At 44.1% G+C, this 26,032-nt stretch overlaps 1 protein-coding gene across 2 annotated transcripts in view; it reads left to right on the top strand.

Moving 5' to 3' along the window:
• Positions 1 to 18,512, top strand: part of larp4b (La ribonucleoprotein 4B) — a 38,178-nt gene extending 19,666 nt beyond the window's left edge. The window contains exons 3-17 of one of the 2 annotated variants that reach the window (XM_080488460.1): positions 157 to 310; positions 2,865 to 3,029; positions 4,724 to 4,802; positions 5,375 to 5,511; positions 6,320 to 6,423; positions 6,735 to 6,845; positions 6,970 to 7,023; positions 7,437 to 7,643; positions 8,673 to 8,779; positions 8,874 to 9,134; positions 10,205 to 10,229; positions 10,366 to 10,539; positions 11,802 to 11,980; positions 12,099 to 12,195; positions 13,311 to 18,512. In XM_080488460.1, coding sequence (XP_080344586.1) covers positions 157 to 310; positions 2,865 to 3,029; positions 4,724 to 4,802; positions 5,375 to 5,511; positions 6,320 to 6,423; positions 6,735 to 6,845; positions 6,970 to 7,023; positions 7,437 to 7,643; positions 8,673 to 8,779; positions 8,874 to 9,134; positions 10,205 to 10,229; positions 10,366 to 10,539; positions 11,802 to 11,980; positions 12,099 to 12,195; positions 13,311 to 13,625 — 2,169 coding nt within the window. In that variant the 3' untranslated portion in view covers positions 13,626 to 18,512. Of the gene's footprint in view, positions 1 to 156; positions 311 to 2,864; positions 3,030 to 4,723; positions 4,803 to 5,374; positions 5,512 to 6,319; positions 6,424 to 6,734; positions 6,846 to 6,969; positions 7,024 to 7,436; positions 7,644 to 8,672; positions 8,780 to 8,873; positions 9,135 to 10,183; positions 10,230 to 10,365; positions 10,540 to 11,801; positions 11,981 to 12,098; positions 12,196 to 13,310 lie in introns of both variants that reach the window. The other variant, XM_080488459.1, reaches the window with a different exon arrangement.
• The last annotated feature ends 7,520 nt before the right edge of the window (positions 18,513 to 26,032 follow it).

The raw sequence follows: 26,032 nt of genomic DNA, 5'->3' as shown, positions 1-26,032 counted from the left end.
TTAATCTTTAGTCTTTAATTACTCCCATAAAGAAATGATAATGTTTTGTGGTGGCCCGTCATCCTGCTATTACAAGAGGACAAAGGATCAACTGTCATGTGTCACTTTTGTTGTCGGTGATGTGCGTTTCTGACCGACGTTATCTTTTGTTCACAGGAATCCGCCAAGGTTTCAGACCTCAACCCCAATGCGAAAGCATGGGCCAACCACATGTTTAGCCTGGACCCCAGTGGGACTGCTGACCCCACCACTGCTGCCCTGCAGCCATGGAAGGAAGGCTGCGATAGTACGGCCGACCCCGGCCCCGAAGGTCAGCCAGCTGCCCGCAAGAGTCACACAGGCTGTAAATGACTGTCTGCACAATGATGTCAAACACACACGAATTCATTAGTAAGACATTTCTATTCCTGCAGAGAGAGGAGTTAGTTTGTTTTATTCGGATATGATTAATAACTGACACAGTTTTGTTATGATTCAGATTTATCATTAGACATCCTGTATTCCACCAGGTTGAGAAGATAGAGTTGACAACTATTCTCATTTATGCTCTGCCAAAATTTTATTTGAAGAAAATCTATGAACAAATTACAGCAGGTATCCACTTAAAATTGTGTAGATTTTTAAATATCAATCACAGCCACATGGGGGGGATATCAAATCAGCAGTCTTGATAAAAATACACACACACACACACACACACACACACACACACACACACACACACACACACACACACACACACACACACACACACACACACACACACACAAGAGAGAATCAAAGAAAGAAGCTTGAAACAAATGAATTTCTATGGAATTAAAAGACTTATTCTGTGAGAAATTGACTTTTCCCTGGTATTGTAATACTTTAAGGGGCACCTCGTTTTGTCTGGTAGTGAAAGTTAGAGCTTCCCTTGTTTAGTGGTGTTAGTTAGACCACAGATCCGGTGATCATGTTGAGTTGCTGGAGACTCGGTTGAAGCTGTGGGGTTTAGTGGCGTTCCAGTTTTTTTAAAGGAGTCGGACTGCAGCTACATCTCCGATCGCCTCCTGTGATCGCCGACCGGGCTCGGCCCACAGGGAGCACCCACCAAACCTTTTAGCCATTTGGCTGGTCATGTGACTTGTGTATCAAAACGTACGACTACATATCATGTGTGACCACTAAATGTCACTGTGTGACAACAGAATGCTGCTACAGTCCCACAGATAAACTCCTTTACTGTTATTTTTGACTGAAGGGACAAGACGAGGCAGCTTTATTTGTAAAAAACATTTCAGCAACAAGAGAAAGTGCTTAGCATTAACAAACATGTACAGCGGCCAAAGAGAGAGGTGGATAAAAACAATGACGTCAGCAGTTTTGTTTAATTGCTTTGATATTTCCCTGTTTTTAGCCAGGAACAGATCCCATGGAAGTACAACAGTTTAACATAAAATGAATCTCGTGAGTCTGGTTTCAAATAAACTCACAGTCAGATCCATCCTGCAGTTTTCAGATACTGTCAAATATTCGGTGCATAAAAACCAAAAGTAGCTTCTGCATGTTTGATTCCGACCCGGGAACAGAAAGCCTGATGGATCAGAACATCACAGGAGAATCTCGGATGGATTTTAGCCTTAAATCAGTCCAAGATTTGTAGAACAGCAGTAATATTATGTGATTGACCCTCAAGTGGAAGTCATTTTGGGGATAATCTGGTTTCTTTGGTTTGGTCTGGACGTCCTCCTGGAGAGGCGGTTTCAGGTGTGTTTGCTCTCCATGCTGGTATCGAAGGGAAAAGCAGTTGGATGGATGGTAAACACCGTCTGTGACTAACGGCGCAGTGGCAGTCGACTCTCAAGACGTTCTTGTCGTCACGCTGAGGCGCGTCTTTAATCATTCATACTCAATTTAGTCTGAGCTATGAATATTCTGTCCACAGCCGTCCTTCCTTCATCCCAAATGAGTGTAATCACTCACTTAAATGTGGCCAGCCGAGTTTCGGCAGCACGAGGCAACGCAGACATGGTGGTGCAACGGAAATCAGGGATTAATCCAGGGTGGTGTCCCGATCGACCCTGTGCCCCGTTTCATCTCCCACATCCACAGAGACATTTAGGAAAAACTAGACAACTTCCCCCAGTGGACCATTCATAAAGTGGTCTTCTTTCCCACTGCATTGCTTGTTTCGGTCTCTCCAGCCACTCGCCGTCAGTTTAACTGCACCTCCTGACTTTAATTGGGATTTGGTGATAAAAGCTCTACCGGTGACGAAGCCAGCAGTCGTTGCTGAGCACCATGGCGTCAATTAAAGTCCTTTGAGACAGATACTACCTGCATCTTCATCTTAACACCGTGTGGTTTGGATTTCCGCTGCTCTATTGGTCCTGATTGTGTACTGCTTTATCTAACTTGTGTCTGCAGACGGTGGTATTGTGTTGGTGGATGGAGGCAGGTTACACACTTAACAGATCACCAGTCATCACGGGACACACACGCTCACATTCACACCACCAGTCGCCTCCGAGTTTGACAACCGCTGGTTCATTTGTAGGTTTTGTACAAAGAAAAGGAGGAAGTGATGAAGCTTCACATGAACCTAAATACCTCAAAGTGTCACTTTATATTTGTTTCACCAGAACGCAGAGACGTCGCACCAAGTTTATCGACGTTCTGAGTGAAAACGTATAATTTTTTGTGTTTTCATTGAGAAAAGTTTCACGTTCACTGAAAACAATGTCTGTTAAATGAAGAATGTTTTCACTTGAAGTCTTTGGCATATCAACAGGCCGTCACAAATCCTCCGCTTAATGCTTGAATATGAGTTTGGCCGTCTCACCGCCCGTCATTACTCATAATGTCCCCCTTGTCGTTGGCCACAGGCTGCGACGCCAGTGAAGACAAAGCTTACAAGGAGCCGCTCCTAACCGACCCAGATGAGCCTCCACCGACACCAGTGATGCTGGCCGAGCCGGCCCCCGCGGCCCCCGTCGCCTTGGAGTGCTCCGAGCCGGCCTACACAGAATACCCTGAGCCCGGGCACACAGGTGAGTTGGACACACACACACACACACACACACACACACACACACACACACACACACACACACACACACACACACACACACACACACACACACACACACACACACACACACACACACACACACACACACACACACACACACACACACACACACACACACACACACACACACACACACACACACACACACACACACACACACACACACACACACACACACACACACACACACACACACACACACACACACACACACACACACACACACACACACACACACACACACACACACACACACACACACACACACACACACACACACACACACACACACACACACACACACACACACACACACACACACACACACACACACACACACACACACACACACACACACACACACACACACACACACACACACACACACACACACACACACACACACACACACACACACACACACACACACACACACACACACACACACACACACACACACACACACACACACACACACACACACACACACACACACACACACACACACACACACACACACACACACACACACACACACACACACACACACACACACACACACACACACACACACACACACACACACACACACACACACACACACACACACACACACACACACACACACACACACACACACACACACACACACACACACGGAATTAAAAGCTCATTTAACCGCATTTGTTGTCACACTTATTGCTTAAATATTGCAAAACTAAATACATTTTAATGTAGAAATTATCAAACACATTTAGATTGATTTATTTAGACACACACACGCGCACACACACACACACACTTACTTACTTTAGAGTGTCAACTTCTTACTTTACGAAGCAGCTGAAGTATCCTCTGTTCGGAGGTTTTCAGGTTTTAAAGGTGTTTTCCGCTCACATATGAACCAGATTGTGGATGTTGGAGAGGAAGTGGCCTGGTCCAGTCCCTGAGAGGTGAAGCTGCCCTGATGTGATTCAGGCATTAATGTCTTTATTTCCCTCAGATCACCTCTTTCAGAGCTGCGCTCATCCACGGGGAGCTTCATTTATTTTCCTGAGACATTAAGTGACCGCTTAAGAGCTATTTGTCTTTTGATGTTTTATTTATGGCCACATTAAAATTTCATCGGCGTTACTTGGCGCTGTCTGCGACAAGATATTTGTCTTAAGTGCCCTCTACCTGAAAGGAAACGTCAACACCGAGGCCGGCATCGTAAGACGATGCAGCAAGTCAATGTCTTTTAGATTTTTATTGTCCTTTTCTCTGTATTATTGCCAGAAGTAGTTTCATTTATCTTACTGTAGTAATCCCCCTGGGGAAATCTCTTCACCGATTTGACCCAAACTCCAGCTCCCTGACACTAGTCAGCTGTAAAGAGACCAACTCCTGAAGGAACCTCAGCACCTGGTCCCGGGGTTTGAACAGTTCCTGTGACGGTTCCTGGTGTTTAGGTTAAAGTTCCTGTGGTTCAAATGCAGCTTTATTGGTCTGAAAGAAACATCAGCCACCAGTTGCTCATGTCTAAAATCATTCTTGATTCCCATTAAAGCCTCTTTGTTCAGTTGATTCAGGTTTTGTGCCGCTCTGCACAGTGTTGATCAGCTTTTAGTTAAACATCTTATTTGACCAGAATCTTTGACGATGTGTCTCCAGGCAGCGACCCCCAGCCTGAGACCCCCCAGGAGGGTCTGAGGGAGCACCTGAAGAAGACCCTGGAGTTCTGCCTGTCTCGGTGAGCCCACCTCCGCCCACACCCGCTTCACGTGGCATCGTCTTCACCTGTCACAGTGGAACTTGCAAATCTTTTTCAATATTTCAAAATGTCAATATTTAAAAAAGAAAAAAAAACTTTATATGTTGGGTTCACAAGGTCTTTAGGTTTTGGGGTTGATTAATTAAATATGTACTTTTTTGGGCTTTTCACATTTGATTTAAGTCATGAATATTCATGTGTTCACTGATTAAATCGCAATAATGAGGCACAGAGGAAATCAAATCAACCTCAGCAGGTGAAAACGATGATCAATGGCTGACGTCCCAGACAGTGACGCCGCTAGCATCACAATCCTCTAAGTGTAAAGAACCACAGCTCACCTGGTGGTAGTGAGATGTGTCTGATTCTGTACCGTCCCTCCAGAGAGCTCAGGTGTTGGACCTGATCATAAAAGATTTTATTGTCACTATGAGAGAACATATAGGTTAAATTTCACAGTGGTGCTATGAAAAGGGAACATTTCTCTCTTTGAGCTGTTCCTAAGAAATGTCACTTATGTCCTCCTCCTCCTCCTCCTCTTCCTCCTCCAGGGAGAATCTGGCCAGTGACATGTACCTCATCTCCCAAATGGACAGTGACCAATACGTGCCAATAGTGACGGTGGCCAACCTGGACCACGTCAAGAAGCTGAGCACCGACGTGGAGCTGATCGTGGACATTTTACGATGTGAGTGTTACTTCAAAGCTTGTAGCTTCTGGACTCTGTGCACCCGTTGCTCTACGACAAGACAAATCCCCCCCTGCCCCTCCCTTCTTTTTTTTTTTTGACAGCGTGGACTGCGGCTGATTTCCCAGGAGACGTTGTTAAAGTGTGTCCAGCAGAGTCGTACCTGCTTGTGTTTGATTTGTGCGCACACTTAATTTACTGCTTGAATTTATCGCCTCTGGCCTGAAGTAGCACATTTATTTTATGGCCCAATGATCTGTGCTCTGCCCAGATCTTATATTTAAAATTAGACACAATACTGTAAACATACTGTCATTTTATGGAGGCGCTTTCAGGCCTGGCGTCTGCTTTTAATCCTTTTCTAGAGACGTTCAAGCAGAGTGTTGGTGAAAGAAGGTTTTCTGGAGTACTTCAAGATGTAACACAATGAACCTTATGAATACACCAACTACACACTTTGGATATTAACCTGCAGCAACCACATGAAGCAACTTTAACATGACGCAACTTTAAACCTGCAGCAACTTTAACCTGCAGCAACCACATGCAGCAACTTTAAACCTGCAGCAACCACATGTAGCAACTTTGACCTGCAGCAACCACATGTAGCAACTTTAACCTGCAGCAACCACATTAAGCAACTTTGACATGAAGCAACTTTAACCTGAAACCACATGAAGCAACTTTAAACCTGCAGCAACTTTAACCTGCAGCAACCACGCTGCTGATATCTGATAGGTGGTCACGCTCAGGCTAGATTGATTTTATTGATCTGTTAATGCTCTACACTTTGTCCTCTGTGTTCCAGCACTGCCATTGGTCCAGGTGGACGAGAAGGGGGAGAAGGTGCGACCCAATCAGAACCGCTGCATCGTGATCCTCAGAGAGGTTCCAGAGAGCACACCCATAGAGGTCAGTGGTACCAGAGGAAGGTCCACGGACCTTTGGAGACAATCAGGGTCTCCTGGTGGGGTTGGAGGTTCGATTCCCCATCTCACAACGTCCACGTTTCAGTGGCCTCCGGCAACACACTGGACAGGTTGATCCTAATAGTGGTTGAAAATGAAATGGTTATTCATGTTTCTTTGAAGCTTTTCTAAAGTCACACTAAATGTCCTAAAAGGATTTAATGTTTATGATCAATGAAGACACGATGGTCTGTGGGTTGGTGTTTCCATTGCTGGTTAAATAACCAGAAACAAACTGTTTTCTTTGGTTTCCAGGAAGTCGAGTCTCTGTTTAAAGGGGACAACTTACCTAAGTTCATCAACTGTGAATTTGCCTACAATGACAACTGGTTCATCACATTTGAATCGGAAGCAGATGCACAGCAGGTGAGGTTATTATCTTGTAATATTTAGATTTAGATTACTTACAAAATGTTCCCCTTGCAGTGTGACAAAGTATGTAGATAACCTGCATTCATACAGATCTAATGCTGTTTTCACCCGTCTAAAGGCATATCAGTATCTCCGTGAGGAGGTGAAGACCTTCCAAGGGAAGCCAATTAAGGTAGAGTCATTAAAAAGTCTATAAGGAACAATGAAGTGTTGCTTTACACTCTGGTTTGAATTTAAAGTCTCAAGTGTTATTTCAGGGCTTAGTTACTTAATGTGTTTAAAACAAATGTCTGTTACTTCTCGAACGTTGTTTTTACATGTAAAGAATGAGTACAGAATATTCCTTTACATGTTTAATCATTGTTAGAGACTAATTCAGATTAAAGCTTTCAGCTCACACACATCAGCTGAAACAGAATCATGAAAAATAATCAGATTAATTTTGGTAAATGTAACCACAGCTGCTGACTATACAGCTGTCGGTGTGATACCACCTTGACTAAGTTAGTAGATGTGTGAGAACTTCAGAGTAAAGTGAATCACTGCAATAGAAAGTTGATTCCCTCCCTCATGTTTCTCCACCAGGCCAGGATAAAAGCGAAGGCAATTGCTATCAACACATTCATGCCAAAGAACGGTTACCGGCCGGTGGAGGTCAACCCGTACGCCCAGCAGCGCTACACGTCGTACTACATCCCCCAGGTGTACAGCCCCCAGCAGCAGTTTCCTTTATACAGCCTCATCACGCCGCACTCCTGGTCGGCCACACACAGCTTCATCGACCCCACGCTGGTGAGGATGAAACTCTACTTCCAATGGCGGCGAACTGTGATTACAGGTTGTGGGTTTGAAAGGTGGCGCTGTGTTCCGTTTCACTTTACATGGAGGCGACACTTGACCTGTGTACAGCCGTCTTCCTTTAAAGGATCATTTCTCACCGTAACTTAGAGGCAGAAATACCCAACAAAACGCCAGTGGTATTCTAATTTTTGGAAAGAACACCTTCATTATTTGCATGTCAGATGTTTAAAAAACAGTGTTCATGTATTGATCATTCCACACAGTGCCGGTACGAATGATTTTACTAACAGGAAGTTTTAAGGCCATTGTAAACCACTGGACCGACAAACTGGCAAACTTCTTTGTTGAAACAAAGAACAAATGACTTTCATAAGAAAAACTGTGGATAAACTACTGTGTCTTTGATCAGGCAGAACAGATCTTAATCTCGGAGATTATTCCCTGTAATAAAGATCAGAATGTGTAATAATTTAATAGATTTTTGATTCGTGGGCTCAAGTACTACTTGTTCTTCTCTACAAGTAATTTAAAAAGAAAAAAAAGTCAAACTTTAAAAGGTCATCCAGCGTTTGAGCTTGCTGACGATGTTTGACCCGAGGTCACCCACCCCCCCTTTCTTTACCAACACATTGAGAGCAGGTACCCAGCATGATCTGCTCTCTCTCGCTCTCGCTGTCTCTGTCTCTCTCTCTCTCTCTCTCTCTCTCTCTCTCGCTGTCTCTCTCTGTGTCTCTGTCTGTCTGTCTCTCTCTGTGTCTCTGTCTGTCTGTCTCTGTCTCTCTCTCCGTCTCTGTCTGTCTGTCTCTCTCGCTGTCTCTCTCGCTGTCTCTCTCTCTCTCTCTCTCGCTGTCTCTCTCTGTGTCTCTGTCTGTCTGTCTCTGTCTCTCTCTCCGTCTCTGTCTGTCTGACTCTCTCGCTGTCTCTCTCGCTGTCTCTCTCTGTCTGTCTCGCTGTCTCTCTTGCTCCATGAACTTCCTGTGTAAAGTGCTTGTTGTTGACAAATCGTTTGTTTTTAACCAGGTTGCTCCATTTCACAACAACCAGTTCATCAATGGATTCACCACATCGCACAGCTTCAAACCAGCGACGTCGCCCCTCACAGTCAGACACTACTCCCCCAGGAACCGGTCAGTCCCGTGGAATCAGTCAGAGACACAGTAGAAGACCTGGAAGACGGTTTCCCCACACCAAATCTCAACAGGGTCTTCTGTCGTCCCGCAGGAATCACAGCAAACCTCACCTGAGGCCGACCCTCCCCACCGCCGACCGCAGCGCCGGGCTCCTGGACAGCCCCGCCCTCTTCCCCAGCTTCCCCGCCGAGAGGCTCAACGGCGTCCGCAGCAGCCCGCCAACACGGCTCCCCAACAGCCAGCCCAGAACCAGGCTACCCTCCACCGCCGCCTTCCCCCGCAGGGACACGGTGGGCACCGGGCGGGTGACCGAGCCCACGGCCGACTACTCGCTGGGCCTCGGGCGAGGAAGGTACGAGACGTCGCTGCTGCACCGTTAAACACAGCCTGTACACGGCGCTCGTGCTAAAGTACACCAGGAACTCTCCTTTCTTCAAATCTCTAGAAAAGCTGAAAACACTTTCATCCTGTCGTCTGACTTGAAGTGACAGTGAAGAGCAGCTCTCCCACTTTTGCACACTCATTTTCTGTAGAAGCTGTAAAGAAGGTTAATTTATAACTAAACAACAATCCAACAAGCTCAAATTGTTCTTCTGGAATAGACATTCAGTCTTTTTGTTTTCTGGCTGCTTGTTCACGTCAAATATGAGACGTTTGAGCTCCTGTAAACTGGAGGATGTGATTCATGCTCACACTGAGAGGTGAAGTCAGTCGCTGCATTTACATCCTCACTTCTTACTCTTTGGGATTGTTGTCCTGTTGAGGACTGAAATGAGGGCTCACACTGATGTGCAGGATTTGGTGCCACGAGTCTCCGGCCCTGTTTACACGCCAAGGTTTTGCGTTCTGGGTTCCGTTTACAGGACGATGGTGCTCAGAGTCACTGAAAAACATAGTTTTTATACATGTTTATCGAGTATTATTGTCTGCTGCATGTGGTGTGGTTTCACTCCGAAAACACAAATCAGCACCCACTAGTGACCCAACATGAAAACTGCATTGTTTTCAAAGTTTCTGCCATCACCGTGAAAATCGTTTTCAGAACGTTACTGTGTAAACGTGAAACTTTTCTGAAACGAAAACACAAAATTATGCATTTTCATTTGAAATGTTGTGTGAACCAGGCCTCTTTTCCAAACTTTACATCTGTCAAGCCTTTCCACCGTTTTGATATGTTGAAGCGAAGGATCTCCCCCTATTTTAACAAAAATCAATCAATGTCATTGATGATTCCATCATTTTACCATGGGATCATTAACAGATCAACAGAACCTCCTCCTGTCCACTCTGATGAGATGGAGTGTTTACATGCCACCAGTTCAATCAGATTACGGATTTGATCGCATCAGCTGTTTTAGACCGAATGGATGTTTGTGAATGAAGATGTTCTTTTTCTTAAAGGAAAAATCTTTCTGCTTCTAGGAAAAAGAGGGACGAAAAGTTTACAGTAAGTACTTTGCTATCTTCTCAGAGTTGATTTTAGCAGTGATGTGCAGGAGCTGTCAGACTGTCGGTACGTGCAGACACGCTGCCGTCCGTCCGTCTCCGCGCCGCGTTGACTCTGTTGTGTTGCCGCCACGCAGAGAGTGACGCCGCAGTCGCCGCCGCCGCCGCCCCCGAAACCCCCGTCTCCGAGTTTCGAGCTGGGACTGTCCAGCTTTCCCCCCCTGCCCGGAGCAGCGGGCCAGCTGAAGACCGACGACGTGTTTGACAACCGGCTGGCCAGCAGCGTGGTGATCGGAGCCCCCAAGGAGCGGGTACGAGGAGCATTCATACTGTCATTAACACAGCGGGTACGAGGAGCATTCGTACTGTCATTAACACAGCGGGTACGAGGAGCATTCATACTGTCATTAACACAGCGGGTACGAGGAGCATTCATACTGTCATTAACACAGCGGGTACGAGGAGCATTCGTACGAGAAGCATTCATACTGTCATTAACACAGCGGGTACGAGGAGCATTCGTACTGTCATTAACACAGCGGGTACGAGGAGCATTCATACTGTCATTAACACAGCGGGTACGAGGAGCATTCATACTGTCATTAACACAGCGGGTACGAGGAGCATTCGTACGAGAAGCATTCATACTGTCATTAACACAGCGGGTACGAGGAGCATTCATACTGTCATTAACACAGCGGGTACGAGGAGCATTCATACTGTCATTAACACAGCGGGTACGAGGAGCATTCATACTGTCATTAACACGGCGGGTACGAGGAGCATTCATACTGTCATTAACACGGCGGGTACGAGGAGCTGTGGACCACAGAGGGATTAACCCCCCGTCATCAAGTAAATGTATTTAAAATCTAAATGAAACCTTCTGAGAGGAAAAGACTGATTAACTCTAAACTCCCGTTTTAAGTTTCCAGATCTTCTGCAATTTTTATTTCTTCATCTGATCCAAATATCTGTTTGTATCAGGCGATAGTTTGTTTGTTTGTTTGTTTTTATTTGAAAGTAAAATGTCAGCTGAGTCTCTCACACTCATCTCAAACACATATTATGGATGCAGTGATTCTGATACTGGACAGAGTACTCGTACTCTTGAAAGCTCCCGACACAACTTGGTGAGTATTACATGACATCAGCAGGTCGAGCGTTTTGGAGATTCTTTCATAATAATGAGAACCACAAAAGTAGGACAGACTGTAAATTATGTTCTGATAAAATATCAAGAGGAGGAGAACGATAGTTTGCACATCACCAGCAACTTCATCACCAGCAACTTCACCACCAGCAACTTCACCACCAGCAACTTCACCACCAGCAACTTCACCACCAGCAGAGTGAGCCCAATGTCGCTCAGTAGGTTAACTGCTCAGCATGTGACTCCAAGCCGTGCTACATGCTACATGCTACATGCTAAAGATGATTGCAGTGACTGATCCTCTCCTCACCAGCAGCTCAGACTGAGGCTGTTTCTTCTTCACACATGGGGGGGGGGGGCAGGTGATAGTCTGATAAACCTGTCGAGTCTCATTCCAGCTGTTGGATGTTTTTCTTCCAGACTGTAAGTGCTGATTCCTCCAGCGTGGGCGCTCTCTCCCCGGCCGGTCCCAAGGACCCCCTGCGGCCCCCCGCCTCCCCGATACCCGCCGGTTTCCAGCCGAGCGCCCCGGCCTCGTCCCCGACACTGACCCCGACCCCCGGCACGCCGCACAGCCCCGCCCCCGCCCTCACAGCCCTGTAAGCTGCACACGACAACGCTAATCCCTTCATTCTGAACACGAGAGAAACCTATTTCACAAACTGGATTCTCATTTTGTTTTTCTCACCGCCTCTCCATCCATCCGACCGGCTGCAGCCCAGTGAAGGTGAAGGAGGCGCCGCTTTCCGTGGAGCGAGTTCCCGGCACTTTGTCCACCGCCAGCAAATCGGTGCAAGTCAACGGCGCCGCCACAGTCAGTATTGATCCGCCCTCATTTCTCCAAATGTTTACTGCCTCTCAGACGCCCCAGTCGCTCACTTATCGGCCCAGTCCTCAACACAATACGCTGAATTAATCAGCCTTTAATTCAGCATCGTCCCTGCAGACGACTTCCTTCATCTCACCTGCTAAAGGAGTGGTGTGGTTTTAAAAACAGAAGCAGGCGCCGGGCCTGGTCACCAGAACTGTTCACTCGAACTTCACATCGTGTGAAAAGCTGAAAACAAGGAAAGTCTCACATTTTAAATAACATTTTGTAGAAATAAAAAAAAAGTCAAACAGTAAATGTTCCTGGGAACTAACGTCTGTCGGCTGAACAGAAAAGTTTATTAAAACTAGTCAACTGTAGTTTTAAACTCTTCAAGCTACTAGTGTCAGTATTTTAAACCTTGTTCCCACATGGCTTGTTTCTGTTAAAAGCCTTTAATCACGACCGTGAACCGTTTTAGAGTCAGCTGAAGGTCGAGGCGCTTTGCTTCACACAGGACTCTGGAGGTTAGCATTTAGCATTTAGCTTCCCTGCCCCGTGTTTTCAGGCTCTCCCAGAAACTTCCTGCAAACCTTCGATCAGTGAAGTGAAGCAGCTCCATGCTTGTTTTCTTCGTCTAACTAATGATGCTTAACTAGTCTGAGGGAAGGTTTCTGGGAAGTCTGCAGTGTACTCCAGTACTAGACCCCGCTCTGTAGTGCCGACTAGTGGAGAGCGGCCGCATGACGCTTAAACTGGTTCATCGGTTCGTGTCACTGCGGAGTCTGAAACATAAAGATTAAAATAAAAATCTAAAGGATTCTATTTCAACTGTTTCCACCAAATAAACATCATCCTGAGCTGCAAAACAACAAAATCTAATCAGTGAAATAAACATTGCAGTATTTGTGTTGTGTACATGACAACAAAACCTCCAGTTTGAAATGTTTCTGTTTTAGCTGTTTTTCCTCCCTTTCTAGTAGTTTTATTCCTCCTCACATTGATCGATTTGGTGATTAATTCTTGATTGATTCTTTAGTCTCATTAATGTTAAAGAGTCGTCGTGTCAATAAACCACAAAATGTTGTGTTTTCACCTGAAGTGGTTTTGTTTGTCCTCAGGAGCTGAGGAAACCCTCCTACGCTGAGATCTGCCAGCGGGCCAAGGACACGTGCGCCCCGCAGCAGCCGCCGACCCCCAAGGAAGCCAAGCCAGCCTGCGCTGCCCCCACAGGCGAGGAGAGGAAGTGCAGCGACGGCGCCGCGGGAGATCCCAAAACCAGAGAGACTTACGGCTCCTCCTCCAAACCGGGAACCCCGGGCAGACCAGCAAAGGAGGCCCGGAGGCCGGCCGGGCGGTGGTCCTCCCCGCCCCCCCACCCAGGGAAAACCCTCAGCAAAGATCCCCATCACACTCCCCCCAAGTCCCCGCAGTAATGCCCCCCCCCACCCCCCACTACGCTCCACATGTTTAAAAAGAAGGAAATCTAAGTCAGGGCTACTCAACTCTTCTCTCCACGTCGATCCCGTCACACCCCTAGAGGACGCCTTCTGTTCTGGATCAGGGCTTGCAGACAAAAAGCACTTTACTGTGCATGTAGAGCAGCGTTTCATTCTTTTTACGCTTTATTTCTTTTCTTTTTTTTTCTTTTAGTTTCCAGTTTTAGTTTTCCTCTTTGGTTCCGTCGTCGTGTCGCCTGAAACACTGAAATCTATTCTGTCAAATGGCCTTAGTGTGTGTGTGTGTGTGTGTGTGTGTGTGTGTGTGTGTGTGTGTGTGTGTGTGTGTGTGTGTGTGTGTGTGTGTGTGTGTGTGTGTCTCAATTTTTTTGTTTTACTTGTGTCCGATTTGAAATCCATATTTGCATCAATATGCAACTTACGACGGAAAGTTTTGGATCTTTCAGTTTACATGTTTCTCTGAACGAGTCTGCTTCTGTCTCTTTCACGTGTTCAGCTCGTTAGCGGACTTTGTTAGCGACTTGGTGTTCAGTTCATCGTATCGACGGTTCGGCTTCCTTCTTTAACCCTTTCACCTCCGGCTGCTTGTCGCTGTTACGCTTCACCGCTACCACGAGGCCAGTACGGAGGGCCGGCGGCTGTTTCAATGCTAATGCTAACAACTTCCGCGAGGCCAGTACGGAGGGCCGGCGGCAGTTTCAGTGCTAATGCTTATGCTAACAGCTGCCGCGAGGCCAATACGAAGGGCTGGCGGCTGTTTCAGTGCTATTGCTAATTGCTCCCACGAGGCCGGTACAAAGGGCTGGCGACTGTTTTATGGGAGCTTCACTGCTAATGCTAATGCTAACAACTGACTTTTGTGGATGACGGACACACGACCAGAGAGAGAAGCGCTGAGTGTTGCAGAAAGATCGGGAATCACTTTTTTTTTTTCTTCTTCTTTCTCCTTTTGGGCATTTTATTTGGGGATCGTCTCGGTGTCTGTGGCCCGATTCTTTTCTTATTCCGACATTAGCCGGCTTCAGTTTGTATTTCACACGTTCACCTCCGTTAGCACGGCTAAAGAAGCGTAACTGGAGGCTAACGGCTGCTTCCGGGTGTCGTTCAGTCAAAATGTCCTGAAGCAGAAATCTTGTGGTCGCATTGTTTCTGGAACGAGCTAACGGTGCTAACGCTAACAGCTGACTGTGGTCAACTATCAGTTTTCACCTCGCAGCTTCTTCTTCTAACCGTTTTCGGTAAACGATCTTTTCCTGATGTCGTCTTGTTGTTGCTACTCAATGCTAATGGCGCTAATGAAGCGTAGCGGGAATCTTAGCGGCTGGAGTTTGGTGCTACGTGTTTTGTCTTTGAATCAGACAGGAAGTGGGTGTGGCTTCAGAACCTGTTGAGATGCAGAAATGTTTTTGTTTTGTTTTGGGTCGAGCAGAGCTAGCGGCGCTGAGGCTAACAGCGGCGCATCGTTAGCAGCAGTTTGAGGAAAACGATGTGGAGCAGAAGAATCGTCCGGTCTGAGTCCAGAATCAGACGGTTTGGATCTTCAGGAGATCATTTAGCGTTGGTTCTGTGAGAGCAGAGACTTGTTTCCTCAGTCGTTGGATCGTCTTGAGGGACAGGAAGTGAAGGAGAGAAACGGCGTTGGACTCGTTTCCCTTCGCTCTGCGCGTCGCTGAAGCAGGTTTTGAAGGAAGGAGGATTGTTGGAAAAGGTGAGCAGGTGGATGATGGAGGGGAGGCGGGCCAGTTCAGTCTAGAAGGTCAAAGGTCGGTGTGTGGAGCAGATGGAGGTCCTGAGCCGCCGCAGGAAGTGAAACGAGGCCAGATTTCACTCTTGTTCAGCTTTGGGTTTGGACGTCTGTAATGTAGCAGCCACTCGGCAGACGGCCAATCACGTCGCAGATCCTTCACGTAAACACTCGACAGAGCAAAGCACCGCCGGACGCCGCGCCGGACCTCACTCAAAGTCTTCCTGCGACACAAAGCATTGTGGGTAATCCCACGAGGAGAAACGGTGGCCGGCGTGGAGAAGGGAAACCGTCTGGACTCGGAGCGGCGAGGAGTTTTTTTATTTTTGCTTTTGAAGGACTGAGATGCACTTGGATGGTTGATTATTATTTCTCTGAGTGGAAACGGGAAGAGAGTTTGGAAATCCACCATATCCACTTATTTATACACTCGTGCTGTTTATTCCTCAACAAATATCCTTTATTTTGTTCCTTTTTGTTTGGGAGAAGAAACGAGTGGAGACGCCGTGAACGTCTCTCCTCACGCAAAACATTAAAGAAAAGAAAGAAAGAAAAAGTCCATCCAGTGTTTGAGAAACTTGAATTTTATTTAAACTTGAAAAATGACTTTGCCTTAACTTTTATACAAGACGAGCTTAGAGTTTATTTCTTTTCAACGAAAAAAACTAAAAACGAATAAACCCCCAAAATGTCAACGGAGAATATTCAGCGGACGGAGAGAGTCCTGGAGAGAGTCCTGGAGAGAGTCCTGGAGAGAGTCCTGGAGAGAGTCCTGGACCGAGTCCTGGACCGAGTCCTGGAGAGAGTCCTGGAGAGAGTCCTGGACCGAGTCCTGGACCGAGTCCTGGAGAGAGTCCTGGAGAGAGTCCTTGAGAGAACGAGCGAAAAAACTCCAGCAGCATTTTCTTTCTTTAGCTTCTTCTTCTTCTTTGTAAAATGTGCGAGAAGAAAAAAAAAATAATTTGGGTTTTTGTTTTTGTTTTTGTTTTCAATAGTTTGTTTGTTTGTTTGTTTTGTTTTTTGGGGAAAAAACTTCTAAAACCATGTAAATGCAAAACTAGTCGATACTGTATTCAATCTGTGCACTTTGAACTGTGTGCTTTGCTTGTACAGTTGTAAATACTCAGAAAAATATAAGAGGTACCTTAAAAATGATTATAAAAATATATTGATCCTTGTTAACTATAACGTCGCTATCGAGCTGGATGTAGGATATTAAAAAAAAAAAGTTGTTGTTGTGCTTTTGGAAATATTTTTCTTAAAGGTTTTGGGTTTTCTCTGCGGCGGCGGCGGCTCGTCTGATTGTAACGACTGCAACACGAACTTCTTCCTGTTTGTCTTTCATGAGCTTTTGTTTTTGTTTCCTGTTCTGTGATTGGTCCCACCTGTTCAGGTGTGTTCATGGCCCCGCCCACATTCTCCTCCTCGTGTTAGAAAGCTGCGGTAACGAGACGTTTGAATTGTTCACCTGTGGACTCGAACCGGCGTCCGCCTCGCTGCAGACCGAACCGCTGCACCAACGACCCGCTGCTGAACCTTCGGGCCAGCGAGGCTCCGCCCCCAAAGCGTCTGAACCGGTTTGACCCGGTCGGTTCCGCTCAGTTAAATTCAAGCGGTCAGTTTTTCTCCGGTCCCGTTCAAAGTGAGCGAAGCGTCTCGGTTCATCCTGATTCTGTTTCCTGTCCAAATTTCAAACTAAAGTTTCAACAATTTGTCACCAAAAACGATCAACTGTGTTTCTCTGCAAAACACAAAGTTAAGAGAATAAAGTTTAAATGATTTTTCCTCTTTTTTTTTGTTTGTTTTGTTTTTGTTGATTAAATGAACTAAAAGAATCCGTTTGAATTCTGGAAGAGTTAAAAAATGTTTAGTTTCTTTGAAAATCCTCCTCCGTCCTGAAGTTTTTGAAAATAAAAAGTAAAAATGTATAAAATCAGTTGGTTTTTCAGGGTAAAAGTTGATCGTTCCTGCAGTTGGACGTCGGTTCTGTTCTGTGGTTCTTTTGATAGAAAAACTCCTTAAACCTTAAAAACCTTCACCTGAATCCTGAAGACCAGGAAGAATTTTCTGGGTTTTACATTTAATTTCCTTTGAGTTTGATTGAAGTTCTGAAGTTCTGTAAAGAGCTTTAATGTTTGACTCTATTAAGAGTAAATTTACTGGAAACGTCCGTTCGTCTGGAAGGAAATTAAAATTTACAATCTGGAATATCAAACCAACAAACTGGTTCCGTGGTTCTGATAGAATCTGGATCCGATTCTGACTCGGACCTTTTTATCGACCGAAGGTTTAAAACGTTTTGACTCTTATGTTGAAAGTCTGTTTGAAGTGTTGGACAGGAAACAGTTTGTGGTAAAAAGAGACGATGACCCGAAGATTTAGAGGGACACTCGTCCTTCGTTACGTCGTTTGTGGACGATTCCTCCTCGAGTTCTGGAGCTTCAACCTGGTAATTCCCACATCAGGACTGTTTGTTTCCCAGTTCTGGAGCTTCAACCTGGTAATTCCCACATCAGGACTGTTTGTTTCCCAGTTCTGGAGCTTCAACCTGGTAATTCCCACATCAGGACCGTTTGTTTCCCAGTTCTGGAGCTTCAACCTGGTAATTCCCACATCAGGACCGTTTGTTTCCCAGTTCTGGAGCTTCAACCTGGTAATTCCCACATCAGGACCGTTTGTTTCCCACCTGCTGCTGAACGAGACGTTGGATCGGAGGACGACGGCGACGGAATCGAAGCAAAAGGCACAACTGGAATCTTGTTTTGTTATCCCAGAGCGACTTCCTGTCTGGTCCAGAGCGACTTCCTGTCTCGTCCAGAGCGACTTCCTGTCTGGAGCCGTTTGATTTCAATAAACTGCTTTAAACCAGAATCGTGCCAATTCAGCAGTTTTAGTCCGAACGGAGAGTCGAGCGGCGCCTCCGACTGAGACCTCACTTCCTGTTTTCATGTCAACATGGGACTTTTAACTCTGGATGGACACTACAGTGAGACTCCTCACTACAGTGAGACTCCTGGCTGTAGGCTGGATGGACACTACAGTGAGACTCCTCACTACAGTGAGACTCCTGACTGTAGGCTGGATGGACACTACAGTGAGACTCCTCACTACAGTGAGACTCCTGACTGTAGGCTGGATGGACACTACAGTGAGACTCCTCACTACAGTGAGACTCCTGGCTGTAGGCTGGATGGACACTACAGTGAGACTCCTCACTACAGTGAGACTCCTGGCTGTAGGCTGGATGGACACTACAGTGAGACTCCTCACTACAGTGAGACTCCTGGAAAACCCCTGAACTTCCCTGAACTGTGAATGTGTGCATGTGTGGACAAGTTGAAGTTCCACTTCCTGTCCGGGACCTTCAGACTGGACTCGCCGCCCTCAAAGGGACGTCTCATTTTGGCGGGACGTCTCATTTTGGCGGGAAGCTACGGGAACGAGCGTTTTTCCCGCCGCCGGTCGTCGCCACGGTGCCATCAGCCGTTTGTGTTTGTTCCTCCTCCGGTTCTGATTTGACTTTTGATTTTGTTTAGTTTTTCCCCCGATATAACGATGAATGCACAGAAACTGACTGGAACAAGACTCTTTATCAACTCACTGTGGTTTAACGCATTAACACTTCTTACATGCTACATGCTAACGGCTAACAGCTCCGGACAATCGACGGCTCCGGTGTCGGGGTCGGACTGACGACTTTGCCTAACGACACCTTTAACAGATGTGGGACGGAGGCTGCGATCAAGAGGGCTTCTTTTGTTTTTCTTTCTTTTTCTTTCTTTTTCGGGGTTTTTTTCTTCCATGGAGACTGGAATCAAGCGTACATGTCGGCTATAGATAATTTAAGTTACTCTTGTGTCATGATGTAAAACTGTCTAATTTGGAGAAAAAAATGTAGCTTACTGAAAAATAAAGATTTAGGCACTGTTCAAGAGCCTGTCTGTTCTTTAATATGAGATTTGATCCATTTTGATTAATAAAGCAGAAAAGAATTCAGAATTCATTCAAGAGCTTCTTTTGAATGTGGTATTGTAGTACAACTTCACTTCTATCATCTCAAATACAACTCGACTCCACATGAGCAAGTAGAGGACAAACCTGCAGAACCACTCGGTGAGAATCAACTCTTTGCAGAACCACTAGGTGGCAGCATCGCCTCATTTAAAGAAAATCTGAAAAATCCAAACTCTGATTTCAAAGTGATCAATCAGACATCAGGAGGTCAGTTCGATCAGATTGTCTCGTGTTTGTCCCTCAACCGGGAAAGTTACTTTGTTTACGGTAAACAAATGGAATAGTAGTAAAATAGTATGATTTTAAAAAAAAAAAAAAGCAGCAAAAGAAAATGTAAAAAGAAGCATTAACAGTAAAAATATAAACTTAGACATTGACGTGACGTTATTTACTAATAAGAGCTTAAAGTTCAGTGTATGAACTTTGTAATCAGATTACAAATACAAGAACAAATGGGCTCATATAGAAACTGAATTTTTTTTTTTATTGAAATGTATCCTCTTGTTGATAAAGAAGTTTTCCACAACCTCATTTGTTTTCCAGAAATTAAAAAAAGAAAAATCAGTTTTAATAAAATCAAAGTTAATTTTTCCACTTTTTTTTTTGTTTTAGTTTTTTTTTTAAATTCAGGTTCTATTTGGGTTTAGTTTTTTTATGCACCTTGTTTAAGTGTTTTTTCTTTGTATTACTTCACATTCTCTGATGAAACCTGTTTAATTTCCTTGTGAAGGTTTTAAAGATCAGTTTATTTGCGTGTGGCGCCCCCTACCGGTTCATTTAAAATCTATTAAAATAAGTTTTTATTGTTTTCACCTTTAAAATGTTTAAAAGAAAAAAAAAAAGCTGTTTTTTATTTTCTGTTTTTAGGGAAAATGTTAACTTGTAAAGTTACAATATAATACAGCAACAAACCGGAAGCTAAAACCCTGCACCTTCACAATAAAAGCAAGAAGCTCTTTGAAGATTTTTTTTTTTTTAGAACCGTTTTTTTTTTTTGAATCTTTAAAACGTCACTTCTTAAAAAGGTAGAGGAATATTAATACACTGTATTTAACAAAGTAAAACCAAGATTTGAAATAAAAACAGTAAAATGAAATAACTAGATTACAGAATAAGAGCATGGCAAAGTAAGATCAAGACAATGAATATAATAAAAACAGCAGTTTGAAAATGAAGATTAGCAAAGATCAAAGAAACAATCTGTTTTGGTAATTTGGCTCATTAATTGAGGTTATTGGATTAATTTAGATTAGATAGATATTCTTGATAATCTCATGTCAGGTTCCAGGAAACATACTAACTCCAGGAATAATGTATATTAAAATAACATAAATCATGTAGATACAATAATAGAGAAACCGTAATAAAGGTAATAAATGAACAAATAAACTATGAGCACGATTGTGGGTCACGGGTACACAATCTAAAGTTTTATATATATCAGAAAAACACGATGTAAGATGGAGAAATAATTTATATAAAATATACAACATGTGGAAATCAGAAAGGATGGAACCTTCAGAATAATCCAGAAGACCAAAGTGAGATTCTGACATTAAGAGTGAGTCACGGAGTAGAAACTGACTGTTACACGTACAAGTTGTAATGAAAGTGATTAAAGAGAAAATAAAATAATGTGCACATTGAAAAAACTCAAGTTGAAATTAAATCGATAATCATCAGTTCCAATCAATCAATAGTTTTATTCCCAGATGTTTCCTGATGTTACAATCTGATCATTAATATCGACGATCTTATCTGATCGTCATTAGATCGATGACGTCATGTAATTAGCGTTCTTGAGCTTTATTTTCTTTTCTCTGAGACTCGCAGCGGAAACTCATTCGTCACGTTCGTGCGCTCTTGACGCACCGCGGCGCGCGGAGCGTCACTCTCTCTCTCTCTCACACGCACACGCACACACACACATACACACACTCTCACTCTCTCACACTCCGGCTCACTTTGGATATTCGGGGATTTTTCCGGGAGCAGCAGGACCGACATCCTGTGAGAAAAGCTCCGGGAGCGAGGCTGCGCAGCGGCGGCGGCGGCGGCGGCATGGCGGACCGGGAGCCGGGGCCGCTTCCCGGGGAGCTTCGGGCCAAACTGGCCGAGCTGGAGCTCGAGCTGTCCGAGGGTGAGTCCGCGTGTTCATCCGACCTCCGAGCGCCGCGGCCCGGGCGCAAGCTGTGGTTCCGGGGGCTCCGGCTGGAGGTCCCGGAGCCTCCGGCCGGGCTTCACTCCTCCGGGTCCAGATGATGGTTTCCACACAGAAATAAGAATTTAAAAGCACAAACAAGTTTCTGGATTCAAATATCGATCATCGCAGGTTGATCGATCGCTTTGATCGGTTTCCCATCATGATCGAATCTTTATCCTTTAATGTCATTTGACTGAGTTTTACTGTGAAAATCTGCTGAGAAGAAATGAAGAATCTTTTCCAGCAGTTTCATCAGAATCTTTTTCCTGTTTTCATGATCGAAGCTGGAGAATCGATCCCCGTGTTGACCGATCGCTAATCGATCAACTCCAACTTAAGTCTGCAGATCGATCACTTCAGGGAACTTTTCTGTTTGTATTGAAGGCAAATAACTGCCCCCCTGGGGGGGCAACACACCAGTCTGTCTGTCTGTCTGTGTGCGTGCGCGTGCGTGCGTGCGTGTGCGCGCGCACTAATACTCTGTTCTGTGACCCAGTCGGTCTGCATGTTCTTCCTGAGAAACTGGATTTCCTGTCTGATATTTTTGAGCTGGACGAGTTAAAGTGGGAATTCCCACTTCAGATAAACGACTATTTTCCCGACTCGTCAGTGGAAAATAAATCTGTTGTTGTTTAGATGTTGACTTGTTTTCTGGATGTTATGAATTAATTTGTCCTCCGTCTGCTCTGCACTCGTTTCCATGACGGTTCCTTCTTTTGCTTTTCGCTTCGTTCTTCATCTGTTCTTCATCGGTTCTTCATCGGTTCTTCATCTGTTCTTCATCTGTTCTTCATCTGTTCTTCATCGGTTCTTCATCGGTTCTTCATCGGTTCTTCATCTGTTCTTCATCGGTTCTTCATCGGTTCTTCATCTGTTCTTCATCGGTTCTTCATCTGTTCTTCATCGGTTCTTCATCGGTTCTTCATCATTTCACTGTCAAACGTCAGCAGGAACTTTCTTTTCTACTTTTCTCTCTTTGCTGTTTGAAGGAAAAGAGACGAGCGACTCGGCCGTGATTCGGTGGCTGAGACGCTCCTCGCTTGTCCCGCCCTGCCTGATTGTGGGAGGAGTCAAAGGGAGGGCCTACCTTGATTGGGATTGGCTGAACCCCCGATGACACTATATAGGGTTTGAGTTCTGATTGGCTGCTTGGAGCAACACACTTTTTAAAACCTGAAACAAGCCAGGGACAGAGAGGACAGACTGTCTTCACTTCTGGGACGTCAGTCCAGGTATGGGGACGATTAGGACTCGTGGGATTTTCTCTCTGCAGCCGAATGGATCCGGGGACATGTCCCTGCTGAGATCTGACGTCTTTTCTTTATGTCGGCCATCTGATGCCTCGTCTGTCATGTCACGCCTCGTCCTCGTCTTCCTCGTCCTCCTCGTCCTTGTCCTCCTCGTCCTTGTCCTTGTCGTCCTCCTCGTCCTCCAGTCGCGTCGTTTCGCTGTCGTTCATGTATTCTGTGTTTTCCTGCAAACTGGCCACTTTATTCGGTCCACATGTCCAACTGCTCGTTAACGCAGATTTGTTATCAGCCAATCACGTGGCAGCAGCTCAAGGCCTTCAGGCATGAGGACATGGTCCAGAAGACCTGCTGCAGGTCAAACCAGCATCAGGAGGGAGAAGAAAGGGGATTTCAGGGACTTTGAACGTGGCTTGGTTGTTGGTGCCAGACGGGCTGAGTATTTCAGAATCTGCTGTTCTACTGGGATTTTCACCCACAACCATCAACCATCTCTAGTGTTCACTGAGAATGGTCCGGAGAAGAGAAAACTGAGGCTCCAACCCCCCACAGGCTCACCGACACTGGACTATAGAAGACTGGACACGTTACCTGGTCTGATGAGGCTCCAGTTCTGCTGCGACATTCGGATGGTCGGGTCAGAATCTGGTGTCAACATCATGAAAGCTTGGATCCATCCTGCCTTGTGTCAACGGTTCAGGGTGGTGGTGGTGGTGCTGGTGGTGGTGGTGCTGGTGGTGGTGCTGGTGCTGGTGCTGGTGCTGGTGGTGCTGGTGCTGGTGCTGGTGGTGGTGGTGGTGGTGGTGCTGGTGCTTCTGGTGGTGGTGGTGGTGCTGGTGTCATGTCCGTCCCTTTATGACCACAGTGGACCCGTCTTCTGAGGACTACGTCCAGCAGGATAACACTCCATGTCATAAACCTCCAATCATCTCAGACTGGTTCCTTCAACACGACAATGAGTTCACTGGACTCAAATGTCCTCCACAGTCACCAGGTCTCAATCCAGTAGAACCTTTGGGACGTGGTGGAACAGGAGACTCACATCCTGGATGTGCAGCCGACAAACCTGCAGCCACTGCGTGACGCCATCATGTCCATATGGACCGACGTCTCTGAGGAACGTCTCTGAGGAACGTCTCCAGGACCTTGTTGAATCTAGACCACCAAGGATTAAGGCAGTTCTGAAGGCAGAAGGGGTCCAACCCGGTACTAGCAAGGAGTACCTAATTTAGGGGCCGGGGAGTGTATATATATATATTATATATATAACATCTTAATTTACATACATTTAAAATCAAATGTTTTGTGATTTCCTATACGACTAATTAGTAATAATGTTGGTTTTATTTCAAACCCTTTTCAAGCTGCACTACCAGTTCGATCCACCAGGTGGTGCTGCTCACATCCAGCGAACCACAAACACGCGGCCTAATTTTCCCGTGTCGATTCGGCGCCTCGTCTTGTGAAGCGACCGCAGTAACTGTCATTTACGTTGAATTTATTGATTGTTGGATTGTACTGCCAGTTTTACCTCCGTTATGCGTTTTCACAACGTACAAAACATCAGATTGTAGTTTTGTCTGAAACGTAAACTATTGCGGTGGAGAAAAGATGGCAGCCGTGGCGACCAGAGGCTCGTCGTGTGTTTGAACGCTGGAATTCACTAAATGATCCGTACGACTTCGTACAAATACACTAGTTACTGTAAACGTGGATCTCAGTAGCTTTTTGTCTCCGTCTGGTTCAGCGTGAACGTTTTAGTAAGTTTGTCGCCACGGCAATGTAGGTGTGAGACACACACACACACACACACACACACACACACACACACACACACACACACACACACACACACACACACACACACACACACACACACACACACACACGGTGATTTTGACTCGGTGGTATAAATAGACGTTTTGTTTCTGATGTTTTCTACAGAAGTTTTTTTCTGTCGGCAGATTGAACCTGGGATTCACTTTATATTTATATACTTTATATACTTTATATACTTTATATTTATAGACTTTATATTTATATACTTTATATTTATACACTTTATATACTTTATATACTTTATATTTATAGACTTTATTCACTTTATATTTATACACTTTATATTTATATACTTTATATTTATACACTTTATATACTTTATATACTTTATATACTTTATATTTATACACTTTATTCACTTTATATTTATACACTTTATATTTATATACTTTATATTTATATACTTTATATTTATACACTTTATATTTATATACTTTATATTTATACACTTTATATACTTTATATACTTTATATTTATAGACTTTATTCACTTTATATTTATACACTTTATATTTATATACTTTATATACTTTATATTTATAGACTTTATTCACTTTATATTTATACACTTTATATTTATACACTTTATATCTATACACTTTATATACTTTATATTTATATACTTTGTACACTTTATATTTATATCATTTATATTTATACACTTAATACACTTTAGATTTATACACTTTATATATATATACTTTATACACTATATATTTATACACTCTAGATTTATATACTTAATACACTTTATATTTATACACTTTATATTTATATAATTTATATTTATACACTTAATGCACTTTAGATTGATACACTTTAAATTTATATACTTTATATTTATATACTTTGTACACTTTATATTTATATCATTTATATTTATACACTTACTACACTTTAGATTGATACACTTTATATTTATATACTTTATACACTTTATATTTACATACTTTATATACTTTATAGTTATATACTTTATACACTATATATTTATACACTTTAGATTTATATACTTTATATTTATACACTTTATTTATATCATTTAGATTTATACACTTAATGCACTTTAGATTGATACACTTTCTATTTATATACTTTATACTTATATACTTTGTACACTTTATATTTATATCATTTATATTTATACACTTTATATTTATATACTTTATATACTTTATGCACTTTATTTACTTTATATACTTTATATTTATATACTTTATATACTTTATACGCATTGTGTTTATCAGTTGAGATCTGATCGACTCCCAGTGACTCTGATATTCTATTAACGACGTCTCGAATCAATGAAACACTAAAACTAGTTTGTAAAGAGTTA

This window comes from Lipophrys pholis (genome assembly GCF_963383615.2).
Source record: "Lipophrys pholis genome assembly, chromosome: 1".
Taxonomy (NCBI): domain Eukaryota; kingdom Metazoa; phylum Chordata; class Actinopteri; order Blenniiformes; family Blenniidae; genus Lipophrys; species Lipophrys pholis.
The sequence above is the reverse complement of the archived record's forward strand: the minus strand, read 5'-3'. Positions and strand labels throughout refer to the sequence as shown.